The sequence below is a fragment of the Coregonus clupeaformis genome, chromosome 20 (assembly GCF_020615455.1).
Source record: "Coregonus clupeaformis isolate EN_2021a chromosome 20, ASM2061545v1, whole genome shotgun sequence".
Classification (NCBI taxonomy): Eukaryota; Metazoa; Chordata; class Actinopteri; order Salmoniformes; family Salmonidae; genus Coregonus; species Coregonus clupeaformis.
The window spans coordinates 39,235,310-39,252,477 of record NC_059211.1 but is presented as its reverse complement, the minus strand read 5'-3'; the positions used below and the strand labels follow the sequence as shown (position 1 = coordinate 39,252,477).

Genomic DNA, 17,168 nt, shown 5'->3' with positions numbered 1-17,168 from the left:
TCCAGACGGGAGATGACAAGTGCCTGGATTAGGACCTGTGCCGCTTCCTGTGTAAGGCAGGGTCGTACTCTGCGAATGTTGTAGAGCATGAACCTACAGGATCGGGTCACCGCCTTGATGTTAGCGGAGAACGACAGGGTGTTGTCCAGGGTCACGCCAAGGCTCTTTGCACTCTGGGAGGAGGACACAACGGAGTTGTCAACCATGATGGCGAGATCATGGAACGGGCAGTCCTTCCCCGGGAGGAAGAGCAGCTCCGTCTTGCCGAGGTTCAGCTTGAGGTGGTGATCCGTCATCCACACTGATATGTCTGTCAGACATGCAGAGATGCGATTCGCCACCTGGTTATCAGAAGGGGGAAAGGAGAATATTAATTGTGTGTCGTCTGCGTAGCAATGATAGGAGAGGCCATGTGAGGATATGACAGAGCCAAGTGACTTGGTGTATAGCGAGAATAGGAGAGGGCCTAGAACTGAGCCCTGGGGGACACCAGTGGTGAGAGCACGTGGTGCAGAGACAGATTCTTGCCACGCCACCTGGTAGGAGCGACCTGTCAGGTAGGACGCAATCCAAGAGTGAGCCGCGCCGGAGATGCCCAACTCGGAGAGGGTGGAGAGGAGGATCTGATGGTTCACAGTATCAAAGGCAGCAGATAGGTCTAGAAGGACGAGAGCAGAGGAGAGAGAGTTAGCTTTAGCAGTGCGGAGAGCCTCCGTGACACAGAGAAGAGCAGTCTCAGTTGAATGACCAGTCTTGAAACCTGACTGGTTTGGATCAAGAAGGTCATTCTGAGAGAGATAGCAAGAGAGTTGGCTAAAGATGGCACGCTCAAGTGTTTTGGAGAGAAAAGAAAGAAGGGATACTGGTCTGTAGTTGTTGACATTGGAGGGATCGAGTGTAGGTTTTTTGAGAAGGGGTGCAACTCTCGCTCTCTTGAAGACAGACGGGACATAGCCAGCGGTCAAGGATGAGTTGATGAGCGAGGTGAGGTAAGGGAGAAGGTCTCCGGAAATGGTCTGGAGAAGAGAGGAGGGGATAGGGTCAAGCGGGCAGGTCGCAAGATTTCATCTGGAGAGAGAGGGGAGAAAGAAGTCAAAGCATAGGGTAGGGCAGTGTGAGCAGGACCAGCGGTGTCATTTGACTTAACAAACGAGGATCGGATGTCGTCAACCTTCTTTTCAAAATGGTTGACGAAGTCATCTACAGAGAGGGAGGAGGGGGGGGGAGGAGGATTCAGCAGGGAGGAGAAGGTGGCAAAGAGCTTCCTAGGGTTAGAGGCAGATGCTTGGAATTTAGAGTAGTAGAAAGTGGCTTTAGCAGCAGAAACAGAGGAAGAAAATGTAGAGAGGAGGGAGTGAAAAGATGCTAGGTCCGCAGGGAGTCTAGTTTTCCTCCATTTCCACTCGGCTGCCCGGAGCCCTGTTCTGTGAGCTCGCAATGAGTCGTCAAGCCACGGAGCAGGAGGGGAAGACCGAGCCGGCCGGGAGGATAGGGGACATAGAGAGTCAAAAGATGAAGAAAGGGAGGAGAGGAGGGTTGAGGAGGCAGAATCAGGAGATTGGAGGGAGAAGGATTGAGCAGAGGGAAGAGATGATAGGATGGAAGAGGAGAGAGTAGCGGGAGAGAGAGAGCGAAGGTTGCGACGGCGCATTACCATCTGAGTAGGGGCAGAGTGAGTAGTGTTGGAGGAGAACGAGAGAGAAAAGGATGCAAAGTAGTGGTCGGAGACTTGGAGGGTAGTTGCAGTGAGATTAGTAGAAGAACAGCATCTAGTAAAGATGAGGTCAAGCGTATTGCCTGCCTTGTGAGTAGGGGGGCGGTGAGAGGGTGAGGTCAAAAGAGGAGAGTAGTGGAAAGAAGGAGGCAGAGAGAAATTAGTCAAAGGTAGACGTAGGGAGGTTAAAGTCACCCAGTACTGTGAGGGGTGAGCCATCCTCAGGAAAGGAACTTATCAAGGCATCAAGCTCATTGATGAACTCTCCAAGGGAACCTGGCATGGAATTTAAATGAGGAGATAGACAGATGGGTCAGGGGAGAAAGAGAGAATGTCCACTTGGGAGAGATGAGGATTCCTGTGCCACCACCCCACTGACCAGATGCTCTCGGGGTATGCGAGAACACATGGTCAGACGAGGAGAGAGCAGTAGGAGTAGCAGTGTTTTCTGTGGTAATCCATGTTTCCGTCAGCGCCAAGAAGTCGAGAGACTGGAGGGTAGCATAGGCTGAGATTAACTCTGCCTTGTTGGCCGCAGAACGGCAGTTCCAGAGGCTGCCGGAGACCTAGAACTCCACGTGGGTCGTGCGTGCAGGGACCACCAGGTTAGAGTGGCAGTAGCCACGCGGTGTGAGGCGTTTGTATAGCCTGTGCGGAGAGGAGAGAACAGGGATAGACAGACACATAGTTGACAGGCTACAGAAAACGGCTACAATAATGCAAAGGAGATCAGAAAGAAATGAACTAAACATCTGGGAAAGTGAGAGAAAGGGGCCTCCCTCACTTACGTTTCACTGAAGCACCCAAATACAACTCTCCCAACTTCCACCTCAGAAACTATAATTGTTGTAAACTACAGCGGTTCAATGTTTTCTAGGAATAGACTAACTTAGTTTATTCAGCTAGCTAACTTGGTACATTATTCTTCTGTGAAAACCGTCCAGGGCACCGAATCCTATGACGCCACAGCCAATTAGCATGCCAGCCTCCAACAACACGGTTTAGCACCAATACTCAGCCACAACAAACCACCAGTGTGTCAACACGCCAAGCAGATCATTCGTGTCCGTGTCTAACGTTGTGTAAAGTTCTGGGTTAGTCCCGACAGCTTGAGCGAGTCCGTTGTCAACTTATTCAGCCAGTTAGTTAGCTAGAATAGTTTGCATACTAGCTAGCCATTGCTCTCTGCCCCCAAAAAAAAAAAAACTCCTCCCACGGCACGAACACACAGAGAGAGCCAAGCTAACGTTAACTCGTCACCCATGTCCCGAATTCCCTTGAACGACTCTGGTTACCAGTATGTAAAAACAAAACACAAATGTAGGTTATAACTTACCCCTAGCAGCTACTGTTAGCCAGCCAAGTGCAAAGCTAGCCACTGAATCGACTTAGCCAGTTCGCGTCTGTTCGCTAGGTCGTTCCAGCTATTGTTTAGTTAGCTATCCAGGTAGCAACAAGCTAGCTACATTGTGTTTGGCACTCGCTATAGGCGGCATGCATTTTTTGTTAAGAAATGTCATTTTAAAGATGAAAACATTCTGCCCACACCTCAACAGAAATGTGATCACATTTGCCATTGCGCTTTCTTTTAGCAACTATCATGGCTCAGTTCCAACATCTCCAAATCACACAGCAAATGAAGGCATTGTTTTTACCATAAAAAGTAAATAGAGGGCGTTTTCCAGGCGGGGTTGTTCACGAACGCACAAATATAGTTTATCAATAAAACATGCAAATCAGGGCCGGACTACCGCATTTGGGCCCCCAGGAAAAAATATAAAATAAAACAATTGCAGGGTGATTTTCAGAATTGTTTGTTTTAACATTTTTCTGCATGTATATTGATTGATTGATACATTTTATGCTACACAACGATACATTACATACATTTTTGTAAACTAAACAAGTCTTTAAGTAGTTGGACTTATTGCACCTATTACTGAGATGGTTGTTCCAATTTAGATCACTGAGGTAGTCTCAGTATTTAATCTTCCCTACCCTGGCAGTCATTCTAAATGCAGGTTGCTTGTGATACAACATTTCGCTTGTTGGATATCTTAACTCTGGCTGGATTCCGATAGGAATTACACATCATTTTGCAGGTCAGCATAATGTGTCTTGCAGGCCTGATGTGGTCTGTAAACCAGCAGTTTCCTAACACCACTGTGTTAGGGTATAACTAGGCCCTCAACAAAAGGCCTTATGACATGCATTCGGAAAGTATTCAGACCACTTGACTTTTTGCACAGTTTGTTACGCTACAGCCTTATTCAAAAATCCATTAAATAGTTTTTTCCCCTCATCAATCTACACACAATACCCCATAATGACAAAGCAAAAACAGGTTTTTAGAAATTTAGAAATTTTAGCTAATCTATAAAAAATACAAACCGAAATATTATATTTACATAAGTATTCAGACCCTTTACGCAGTATTTTGTTGAAGCACCTTTGGCAGCGATTACAGCCTTGAGTCTTCTTGGGTATGATGCCACAAGCTTGGCACACCTGTATTTGGGGAGTTTCTCCCATTCTTCTCTGCAGATCCTATCAAGCTCTGTCAGGTTGGATGGGGCGTTGTTGCACAGCAATTTTCAGGTCTCTCCAGAGATGTTCGACCGGGTTCAAATCCGGGCTCTGGCCGGGCCACTCAAGGACATTCAGAGACTTGTCACGAAGCAACTCCTGAGTTGTCTTGGCTGTGTTCTTAAGGTCGTTGTCCTGTTGGAAGGTGAACCTTCGTCCCAGTCTGAGGTCCTGAGCGCTCTGGAGCAGGTTTTCATCAAGGATCTTGCCGTTCTTCTTTCCCTCGATCCTGACTAGTCTCCCAGTCCCTGCCACTGAAAAACATCCCCACAGCATGATGCTGCCATCACCATGCTTCACCGTAGGGATGATGCCAGGTTTCCTCCAGACGTGACGCTTGGCATTCAGGCCAAAGAGTTCAATCTTGGTTTCATCAGACCAGAGAATCTTGTTTCTCATGGTCTGAGAGTCCTTTAGGTGCCTTTTGGCAAACTCCAAACAGGCTGTCATGTTCCTTTTACTGAGGAGTGGCTTCAGTTTGGCCACTCTACCATAAAGGCCTGATTGGTGGAGTGCTGCAGAGATGGTTGTCCTTCTGGAAGGTTCTCCCATCTCCACAGAGGAACTCTGGAGCTCTGTCAGAGTGACCATCGGGTTCTTGGTCACCTCCCTGACCAAGGCTCTTCTCCCCTGATTGCTCAGTTTGGCCGGGCGGCCAGCTCTAGGTAGAGTGTTGGTGGTTCCAAACTTCTTCCATTTAGGAATAATGGAGGCCACTGTGTTCTTGGGGACGTTTAATGCTGCAGACATTTTTTGGTACCCTTCCCCAAATCTGTGCCTCGACACAATCCTGTCTCGGAGCTCTACGGACAATTCCTTCAACCTCATGGATTGGTTTTTGCTCTGACATGCACTGTCAACTGTAGGACCTTATATAGACAGGTGTGTGCCTTTCCAAATCATGTCCAATCAATTGAATTTACCACAGGTGGACTCCAATCAAGTTGTAGAAACATCTCAAGGATGATCAAAGGAAACTGGATGCACCTGAGCTCAATTTCGAGTCTCATGGCAATACTGAATACTTATGTAAATAAGATTGATGAGGAAATGTTTTTATTTAATCCATTTTAGAATAAGGCTGTAACGTCACAAAATGTGAAAAAAGTCAAGGGGTCTGAATACTTACCGAATGCACTGTATATAATGTATTGTCATAAATAATTACATTTTAAAGGCTAATTAGGCTGGTGGAACCGTTCATAGAGGGTTCTAGGAAGAACCTTTAGATGATAGAATGATTATTGGTAGAACCCTTCATAGATGGTTCTCGGTAGAACCATATACAGGGGGTTCTATGAAGAACCCTACATAGAGGGTTCTACCTAGCACCAAAAAGGGTTCCCCCATGGGGACAAACTGAAGAACCCTATATGGTTCTACTTAGCACCTTTGTTTTCTAAGAGTGTACACTACCTGCCTCGGCCTCACTCATTAAAGTACTGTATCATCAGTCACATGGAACTGCCTAGAACAATATCCTAGATATTCTCTTATCCATGCACCGGTACACTAAGACAACTACAGTAGACCAAAATCATATGTCGCTGTCTCTTTTTAGTGGGGATTTCCATTCATTTGAGATTTGCTCCTCTGAAGGAAATAGTGTAACAGTACCTGTTTAAAAATGAATGCATGGCCTTGCCTCATTACACTTTCTGTAAGTCGTCTTGTGTTAATATTTCATAGCATGGAAATCTAATTTCATATAGACACAAAGACATTTAATTCAGCCGTTGTTTCTGTCAAGCTGGCTCTGGAGAATTGCAGTGTTTTTAATCTGAGCAAGGAGCAGCCAGAGCAGAGCAGGGTGGAGAAAATAAGGCATACTGCCTCTTCTGGCTCTGATTGTGTTAACTCCACATAATAGCTTTTTAAATACATGAGCCTGTGCCAGGATGTCTCCTGCTGGACCCAGAGCAAACAAAGACATCCACCAAGGGAATTGATATTCTTACTTGTTCAGCAGTACTTCTTTGGACAAGTGGTGTTTGAGTCCCCCTTCCAGTCTCCCTGTTTTAGTAAACAATCCCAATGTTTATAATGTTTGTAATGCTCTACTGTTGCATGTAATGCATGGCTCTCGTTCTGGTATGATTATGTTACAGTAGAAGTGTTCAATTTACATTTCATTGAGAGGGAATTGAATTTGCAGGACATGTTGCCACCCTCTCTGTCTGAGGCATAATAACAGCCCCTGATTGAGGTGGCAATTCAACTCCTCAACATGATAATAGTTAATTATTGGGGGATTTTTGCTCCTTTCAATCAAGTGATGGAAAAACAAACATTGCCTCCCTCATCCACCACATAGGCCAGATGAATAGTGAACGGAGAAGAATTCATCTGGTGTACAGAAGAAATATGCTCAGTGCAGCAAGCAACATCGTTAATTTAATTACGTCTGGAAAGAAAAAAGAGATTCTCAGTCAGACTAGAAATCTCTCTGCATTTCAATTTGGTGTCAGTTCCGTGGAGTTTAACGGAGCGCTTTTATGATGCAAATGCTGACAAGGGTGATAAATCTCCCACTCCCCTGTTCTCCTCATGCAAACAAGATGTACTCTGTGTCACGCCCTGGCTCTGGGGACTCTTGTATGTTGAGCCAGGGTGTTAGTTTCGTTGTGTAGAGTCTATGTTTCGTGTTTCTATGGTATGTTCTAGGTTATGTGTTTCTGTGTTGGCCGGGGTGGTTCTCAATCAGAGGCAACGAGAATCAGCTGTTGCTTGTTGTCTCTGATTGGGAACCATACTTAGGCAGCCTTGTGTGCACTTGTTATTCGTGGGATCTTGTTCCGTATTTGGTTTGTGTTATTGACCGAGGACTTCATGTTTCATTTTGTTGTTTTGTATTTTGTAATCATTGTTTAAGTTCTCATTAAAGAGATGTACGCATATCACGCTGCGCCTTGGTCCACTCATTATGACGATCGTGACAGAAGATCCCACCAAAACAGGACCAAGCAGCGTGCCCAGGAGCAGACAGCCTGGACTTGGGAGGAGATCTTGGACGGGCAGGGCTCCTGGACTTGGGAGGAAATCCAGGCCGGTATGGATCACCGTCCGTGGGAGGAGACGGTGGAGGCGCGCCATAGAGAGGAGCAGCGGCGCCAACCGGGCCGACGTCGGACACGCAAGAGGCAACCCCAAGAAATGTTTAGGGGGGGGCACACGGCATGGACGACAGGGCTGCTGGAGGCAGCTACAGGGCGAGTTTGGGGATTAGGAGAGGAGGCCACCGGGTTTGGGGGGCTGGAAGGGAGGTTGGCGGAGCCTAGAGGTAGAGCAGAGCCAACTCCCCATACTCAGGCTAGGCAGTGTGAGACTGGGCAGGTTCCGAGGTATGCGGAGCTGCGTACTGTGCTGCGAGTGGTCCGGCACAGTCCGGTACGTCCTGTGCGAGCACCACGCACGTGTCGTGCTAAGGTGGGCATGCAGCCAGGACGGAGTGTGCCGGCTCAACGCTCGTGGCCTCCAGTACCCCTCCTCGGTCCCGGATATCCTGCGCCAGTGTCACGTGCTGTAGTGCCAGTGCGAGTACACAGCCCTGTACGTCCTGTGCTGATGCCTCACACAGAGTGTGTAAAAATAGGCATTCAGCCAGGACGGGTTGTGTCAGCTCTTCGCTCCAGACCTCCAGTCCGTCTCCACAGCCCGGTCCGGCCTGTTCCTGCCCCTCGCACCAAGCCTATGGTGCGCGTCGCCAGCCCGGCCCGGCCTGTTCCTGCCCCTCGCACCAAGCAAATGGTGCGCGTCGCCAGCCCGGCCCGGCCTGTTCCTGCTCCCCGCACCAAGCCTATGGTGCGCGTCGCCAGCCCGGCCCGGCCTGTTCCTGCCCCTCGCACCAAGCAAAGGGTGCGCGTTGCCAGCCCGGCCCGGCCGGTCCTGCTCCCCGCACCAAGCCTATGGTGCACGTCGCCAGCCCGGCCCGGCCCGTTCCTGCTCCCCGCACCAAACTAATGGTGCGCTTCGTCAGCCCGGTCCGGCCCATTCCTGCTCCCCGCACCAAGCCAATGGTGCGCGTCGTCAGTCCGGTCCGGCCTGTTCCTGCTCCCCGCACCAAGCCTGTGGTGCGCGTCGCCAGCCTGGTCCGGCCCGTTCCTGCTCCCCGCACCAAGTCAGTGGTGCGCGTCATCAGCCCGGTCCGGCCCGTTCCTGCTCCCCGCACCAAGCCAATGGTGCGCTTCGTCAGCCCGGTCCGGCCCATTCCTGCTCCCCGCACCAAGCCAATGGTGCACGTCGTCAGTCCGGTCCGGCCTGTTCCTGCTCCCCGCACCAAGCCTGTGGTGCGCGTCGCCAGCCCGGTCCGGCCCGTTCCTGCTCCCCGCACCAAGTCAGTGGTGCGCGTCGTCAGCCCGGTCCGGCCCATACCTGCTCCCCGCACCAAGCCTGTGGTGCGCGTCGTCAGTCCGGCACAGCCCGTGCCCGTTTCACCGGTGCCTGGTCAGGTACCGGTCAGCTGCTCCACACCGGAGCCTAAGCAATCCGCTCCACCGATGTCCAGTCCAGCTCCAGCCAGCGGGGCCAGACCAGACCAGGGGCGCTACGGGGGGGTTGTTAGAGGGTGGTGGTCACGCCCGGAGCCGGATCCGCCTCCGAGGAGGAATGCCCACCCGGCCCCTCCCCTGTTGGGTTTATGTTGGCGCGGTCGCAGTCCGCGCATTTGGGGGGTACTGTCACGCCCTGGCTCTGGGGACTCTTGTATGTTGAGCCAGGGTGTTAGTTTTGTTGTGTAGAGTCTATGTTTCGTGTTTCTATGGTATGTTCTAGGTTATGTGTTTCTGTGTTGGCTGGGGTGGTTCTCAATCAGAGGCGAGAATCAGCTGTTGCTTGTTGTCTCTGATTGGGAACCATACTTAGGCAGCCTTGTGTGCACTTGTTATTCGTGGGATCTTGTTCCGTGTTTGGTTTGTGTTATTGACCGAGGACTTCATGTTTCGTTTTGTTGTTTTGTTGTTTTGTATTTTGTAATCATCGTTTAAGTTCTCATTAAAGAGATGTCCGCATATCACGCTGCGCCTTGGTCCACTCATTATGACGATCGTGACACTCTGCTTACCGGCATCGCGTTTCATTTGCCCCCAGGCCACATGAAAAATGAATTGGGCCCAGGTAATGCAGCAGGAGAGTCCCACTCAGAAAAAGCATCGCTGCTGTGACTCCTCGCTCAACTCCACAACTTTTCTTTAACTTTCAGTCTTGCTCCTCCAGCACACAGACAGACGTTTGTTCATTAGTCATTATTGTGCCTTCCAAACCCCTCCACAGGTGTGATTGTGGATGCCATTTGCAAAATGATTGCACCTATTATTCCGATTCAGTTGCAGTTAATCTTTTCTGCCTTTTGTACCAATGGTTTAAAATAGTCTGATATTTATTTTCTCCTTTCTCCATTTAAGGCTGTGGTAGTGGATGTGCAGTATGGAGGTTTGGAGGACATGAGAAGAGCCAGAACTACAATGAATGTCACCAAACAGATTGCACTATTAAAACTTGGACAAGCGCCCTTACTTTACAAGGTAAGAATCAAAGGTTGGACATCCATCAAATTTCCTTTTCGATCAATATCTAATAATTCAAGATACAGGGGCAGGCTGGTTGGTATGTGTTGTGTTGACCCCCAGGGTGTTGTCAGTTTGCCTGACGACTCATACTGAATTAAATGCCACTGCTTTATCTATCGCTATGTGGAGAAGAAATGCTAGTGGGCATGGCGTTTGGCCGGAGCGATGTGGTTGGGTAGCCAGGCTAGATGGCAGTGGTCTGAGCAAAAGGATAGATCTCTGCTAAATGACGAAAATGTAAATGTAAATTGTAATACAGAATCTCATATGATGTTTGCTCTATTACAATGATATAATTTGTATCTCTCTATTTTTACCCAAGATGGATGTTCAGTATTTGGCTGCTCCATGGGCATGTAGGAAGTCTCAAAGAGACTGTGAATAGCGTTGAACCACATCCAATAACCGAGCCATGCCAATGTCAGTCCAATGTCAGGTTGACGGTTTACTGATAATGACACATTATTCATCATGATTAATGCAATGGAAGGGTTCCTTTTTGTATGTCTTATTTGAGAAAATGTTTTGAATTCAGAGAAAGTAGCCTAGTGATCAATTGTAGCTTTTAGTAGAATATTTATTGCATTTTTTATTTATTTTTTACTTTAAAAAATATCAACCATAAACCTTGTACAGTATCTTTTTTATCACTTGAGTTAACTTGTTTTAGGACTTATGGTAGCTTGTTTGTTCTGTGTTACCTTGTTATTGTTGTTGTGGTATTCCGTCTGGAAAACAAGTGCCACAATATGTTCTTTGCACAATGGACTATTTAGATAGAAAAAGTAGCAGGATCAGTAAATGGGGTCCAAATTGTGACCTTAAATTTGAACTGTTAGTTTACTGATGCATTTGGAGGATTTTCTCAGAACCTCATTGCTCTGTAATCACCCAAAATGAACTGTTCCTGCTTTGTTTAATGTTGGGGTGTTACTAGGAGATTAAGAACAAGCATCTCATCATATCCAGCACTGTGAAAGTGTTTACCCTTTGCGCCTCTTTGAGCAGCCCATTTGCATGGAGTACCTTGATTTAATCTGTTCCTCTCCAGATGCAGCATCATTTAGAGTGCTGTATGTTTGTTTACCTAGCATGCCCCCAATTTTCAGTCCTCTCCGCTCAAAACATCACACGTGTTGGTGTCATTATTGATTTTCACAGACTAGTTACAACCTCATTGATAAATGGATAAGATAAAGCACATGTGCACCAGCAGGCTAATTGTACATATTATCCTGTTTTTGAATGTCTAAGACCTTGTATTTGGTCATTTAGAAGAAAAATGACCACTGAAGGTTGATTGACTTATCTGAGGTGTTTTCACCCTGAGATATTGTGGCGGTGCTAATAGCTTCCTGATCAGTACCTAGCCATTTATTGTGTTTTCCTCTAACTGTGAGATAGGACTGTTGCCTTAGTGATATACACAGTATAGTGGATGTAATTTCAGGAAGCTATGGCAATGTAATTTATTTATAGTTTTCATATATGTAGACCGCCATTCGAGATAACAGTTCCCTGACAATATAAAAGCAGCACACTCAATTTTCTGTAAAATCTCTTTCCTTTTTTGGCAAAATCAGTCTCTGAATGAACAGCACGTAATATCGACCTTTGCATCATTTAACATCTTGTTTAAATTCTAATGATACACACAACACTGAGGCATCATTTGTTTGGGAAGGATTATTGATCTTTAACAGTGAGTACGCACCAATGGAGGCTGCTGAGGGGAGGACGGTTCATAATAATGGCTGGAATGAAGTCAATAGAATGGTATCAAACACATCAAATACGTGGTTTCCATGTGGTTGATACCATTCCATTGACTCCATTCCAGTACAACATGATAACATGAAACTCAACAGGAAATGGAAAATACTGGAAAATAGTCTGGCTTCTACCTTGCCATTTAGAAACACCTTTATTTATTCATCAGAGGTGTAATAATCCTGAGATTCTGAGCTAAAAGCTTCCTGATCAGTATCCCATTCACATGTTATCCACTACAGATGTAGAATCTTAATTTGATCACTCTTTTGATGCTGAGAATGCAGGAAATACTGATCAGCTTCATGATTTACATAAATCCACTGAAACCCCACACTAAAACACGGTTACATTAACAGTATTACACTTTTTATGTAGCCAGCTAATGGCCTAACCATCGATCAAGCAACATTATGGACTAAACGTTCAAATCCTGTTGCTGCAGGATTATTTTGATGTGACAATATACACTCAGTGGCCAGTTTATTAGCTACACCCATCTGGTACCGGGTCGGACCCCCCTTTGCCTCCAGAACAGTCAGAATTATTCGGGGACTCATGCTGCTTACGCCAAATCTTGACTCTGCCATCAGCATGACGCAACAGGAACCGGGATTCGTCGGACCAGGCAATGTTTTTCCTCAATTGTCCAGTGTTGGTGATCGCTTCTTCTTGTTTTTAGCTGATAGGAATGGAACCCGGTGTGGTCATCTGCTGCAATAGCCCATCCGTCATTATTTGCCTGTTTGTGGCCCGCCTGTTAGCTTGAACGATTCATGCCATTCTCCTTTGACCTCTCATCAAAGAGCTGTTTTTGCCCACAGGACTGCCGCTGACTGGATGTTTTTTGTTTGTCGCACAATTCTCTGTAAACCCTAGACACTGTCGTGTTTGAAAATCCCAGGAGGCCGTTACTGAGATACTGAAACCGGCACGCCTGGCACTGATGGTCATACTACCCTCAAAGTTGCTTAGGTCACTTGTTTTGCCCATTCTAACGTTCAATCAAACAGTAACTGAATGCCTCGATGCCTGTCTGCCTGCTTTATATAGTAAGCCACTGTCACGTGACTCACTGTCTGTAGGATGGAACCATTTTGGTGAATGGGGTGGTGCACCTATTACATTGGCCACTGACTGTAGCTCAAATTTAAGATCCTACATCTGTGGGAGGACTGTTATATACCATATGGTGTTGATAGATGGCATAGCATAAAACAGGTACAAAATGTACAGCTACTGCATACACTCTGATCATACCACAGAGCCTGTGAGAGGTATAGTAGCACTATAATAATATGCCATTTAGCAGACACTTTTATCCAAAGCAACTTACAGTCATGTGTGCATACATTTTTACGTATGGGTGGTCCTGGGGATCGAACCCAATACCCTGGCTTTACAAGCGCCATGCTCTACCAATTGAGCTACAGAGGACCACACTATCCATGCTTTGTCAAGCCTCTCTCCTTTCTGAAAAAAGCAGGTAAATGACTGACTGATTGGCAAAGTTATATTGATGTTTGGATCATTTAACATCTTGCTTAAATTATAATGGCACACGCAACACTGAGGCATTATTTGCTAGGGAAGGATTATAGATTTTTAAAGTGACTGCCCGCTCATACTCCATAAGGTTCCATTCTATACTCACCCTATTAGATAATCATAACGCAACGTAACATAATCTACAATGTTTAGGTGACTTTAATAAACACTAAAGAGTCATTATCAAGCGGATCATGCACGATAGTAGATGACACGGATGGGTGTCAATGACAGAAGCCCCATTGGTATCTCTCTCCCACCAGCCTTTTCCCTGTTATGTAAGGGTCAGATATACAGTGGGGTCCATAATTATTGGCACCCTTGATAAAGATAAGCAAAAAGACTGAATAAAATAGTACAAATACTGAGCTATATTGAATACTTAATTGAATACTAAATTAATGATATGTGTACCCATTGATTCTTGAAGAATAACGTATAAATGCCTCATGAGCTTAGTTTGAATGTCATACCCCATCAGAACCCAACATATAAACTTGAAAAAAGATATGGATCAAAGTGATTGAAAACCTGTGGTTTGAATTAAAGAGGGAAGTCCAAAAGCACAGATTAAGAATATCAAGGATCTGGAAAAATTCTGTATGGAGGAATGGTCAAAGATCGATCCCAACGTGTTCTCCAATCTCATAAATAGAAAAAGGCTCACTGCTGTTATCCTCGCAAGGGGAGCCCACTGGGAAAAAACTGTTTGATTCAACTTTGATTCCACGTCATTTTAACAAACAAATGCAATGTGATGATGTTGAATCAACGTGGGGAAATTATTGGATTTGCAAAAAGTCAATTTAAGGGAATGTGGTAATTTTCCACCCAACTTTTAACCTAAATCCAATGACATGGTGCCAACTCCACCAAATGTAAATCAAAACTAGAAGTTGAACTGACTTCTTTGCCCAGTGGGAGGGTGCTAGAGTATTAAAAACAGGGCTGGCAATAATTTTGACCCCTATTTTTTTTAGATTTGTTTTAATGACTTATTAAACAAAATCTCTTTCTCTGAGCAATTGTATTATTAGTATAAAATAATATAATTTCCCCAAAAAATATATCATACAATATAGCTCAGTATTTGTATTATTTATTTTTATACAGTATTTTTTAAATCATCTTTATGAAGGGTGCCATTGATTATGGACCCCACTGTATCCAAGCCTCACCTCCAGGCTGTGATTACCATTCATTGGCTGCTTCTCTCTCATTAGCCCCAGACATTGAGCTCTAAATGATTGAGCATAGAGGATGCCTGTCTTCGAACACCCTAACCCTTTTTCTCCCACAGATGTGATTAGATTGTGAAGCCTGCAGGATCAGGTGTAATTGGCACACTGCATGGCAAGGGTTATATGCGTTTATGTCCAATGCCCTCAGGGCATCATGTCTCAAGGACATTAGTAACAAGACTGAGAGGAGTGTGAGGGTTCCATGCTTGACTTAAAGGTCATTTTCCTCCCAATGCCACTCTTAAACAGTGAGAAGTAATAGCAGATATAATAGAAGTGGTCCTTTCTATCTATATTAGGTGCATGGACTAATAGATGTCGATGTCTGTTAATTTGTGGTTCTGGTGAATGATGGAGAGGGAGTACTAAAGTTCACATTGCAAAGTAATGCAGAGTGCTGCATTAAAGTATCCTGATTCTCCATTTCAATGAGACAGGCATACTGGGTTTAGCATTCTCTCTCAATGAATGCTTTTTGTGCCAATGAGAGCAATTACTGACGAAGTGCACAGCTTTTAAATATGTGGTTAAATGATGCTTTACAGGTTGAAATAGTATCAAGGGATCATATGTTAATGAGACTTGCAGGAACTAATCATGCATATGTTTTCTTACTTTCTCATTCTTATGGGGAAGGAATATTTACATTTTACTCATTTAGCAGACGCTCTTATCCAGAGCGACTTACAGTTAGTGAGTGCATACATTTTCATACTGCCCCCCCCCCCGTGGGAATCATACCCACAACCCTGGGTAATTATCTGCATCATTTCCAATCCCCCATATATTTTGTTGTAAATATATACAGTACCAGTCAAAAGTTTGGACACATTCAAGGGTTTTTCTTAATTTTTACTTTTTTCTACAATTGAGATGGTTTGGGATGAGTTGGACCGCAGAGTGAAGGAAAAGCAGCCAAGAAGTGCTCAGCATATCTGGGAACTCCTTCAAGACTGTTGGAAAAGCATTCCAGGTGAAGCTGGTTGAAAGAATGCCAAGAGTGTGCAAAGCTGTCATCAAGGCAAAGGGTGGCTACTTTGAAGAATCTTAAATCTTAAATATTTTTAGATTTGTTTAACACTTTTTTGGTAACTACATGATTCCATATGTGTTATTTCATATTTTGATATCTTCACTATTATTCTACAATGTAGAAAATAGTAAAAATAAAGAGAAACCCTGGAATGACTAGGTGTGTCCAAAATGTTGACTGGTACTTTATATATATACATACAGCGCCTTGCAAAGCATTCATCCCCCTTGACGTTTTTCCTATTTTGTTGCATTACAACCTGTAATTTAAATTGATTTTTATTTGGATTTCATGTAATGGACATACACAAAATAGTCCAAATTGGTGAAGTGTAATAAAAAAAATTACTTGTTTCAAAACATTCTAAAAAATAAATAACGGAAAAGTGGAAAGTGCATATGTATTCACCCCCTTTGCTATGAAGCCCCTAAATAAGATCTGGTGCAACCAATTACCTTCAGAAGTCACATAATGTGTTAAATAAAGTCCACCTGTGTGAAATCTAAGTGTCACATGATCTCAGCATACAGTGGGGAAAAAAAGTATTTAGTCAGCCACCAATTGTGCAAGTTCTCCCACTTAAAAAGATGAGAGAGGCCTGTAATTTTCATCATAGGTACACGTCAACTATGACAGACAAAATGAGAAAAAAAAATCCTGAAAATCACATTGTAGGATTTTTTATGAATTTATTTGCAAATTATGGTGGAAAATAAGTATTTGGTCAATAACAAATGTTTCTCAATACTTTGTTATATACCCTTTGTTGGCAATGACACAGGTCAAACATTTTCTGTAAGTCTTCACAAGGTTTTCACACACTGTTGCTGGTATTTTGGCCCATTCCTCCATGCAGATCTCCTCTAGAGCAGTGATGTTTTGGGGCTGTCGCTGGGCAACACGGACTTTCAACTCCCCTCCAAAGATTTTCTATGGGGTTGAGATCTGGAGACTGGCTAGGCCACTCCAGGACCTTGAAATGCTTCTTACGAAGCCACTCCTTCGTTGCCCGGGCGGTGTGTTTGGGATCATTGTCATGCTGAAAGACCCAGCCACGTTTCATCTTCAATGCCCTTGCTGATGGAAGGAGGTTTTCACTCAAAATCTCACGATACATGGCCCCATTCATTCTTTCCTTTACACGGATCAGTCGTCCTGGTCCCTTTGCAGAAAAACAGCCCAAAGCATGATGTTTCCACCCCCATGCTTCACAGTAGGTATGGTGTTCTTTGGATGCAACTCAGCATTCTTTGTCCTCCAAACACGACGAGTTGAGTTTTTACCAAAAAGTTATATTTTGGTTTCATCTGACCATGTGACATTCTCCCAATCCTCTTCTGGATCATCCAAATGCACTCTAGCAAACTTCAGACGGGCCTGGACATGTACTGGCTTAAGCAGGGGGACACGTCTGGCATTGCAGGATTTGAGTCCCTGGCGGCGTAGTGTGTTACTGATGGTAGGCTTTGTTACTTTGGTCCCAGCTCTCTGCTGGTCATTCACTAGGTCCCCCTGTGTGGTTCTGGGATTTTTGCTCACCGTTCTTGTGATCATTTTGACCCCACGGGGTGAGATCTTGCGTGGAGCCCCAGATCGAGGGAGATTATCAGTGGTCTTGTATGTCTTCCATTTCCTAATAATTGCTCCCACAGTTGATTTCTTCAAACCAAGCTGCTTACCTATTGCAGATTCAGTCTTCCCAGCCTGGTGCA

The 17,168-nt window shown here is 45.2% G+C and overlaps 1 protein-coding gene across 1 annotated transcript in view; it reads left to right on the top strand.

The window, feature by feature from the left end:
* LOC121533381 (inactive N-acetylated-alpha-linked acidic dipeptidase-like protein 2) overlaps positions 1 to 17,168 on the top strand; it is a 199,904-nt gene that overhangs the window by 42,164 nt on the left and 140,572 nt on the right. The window contains exon 3 of the mRNA XM_041839270.1: positions 9,700 to 9,819. Coding sequence (XP_041695204.1) covers positions 9,700 to 9,819 — 120 coding nt within the window. The remainder of the gene's footprint in view (positions 1 to 9,699; positions 9,820 to 17,168) is intronic.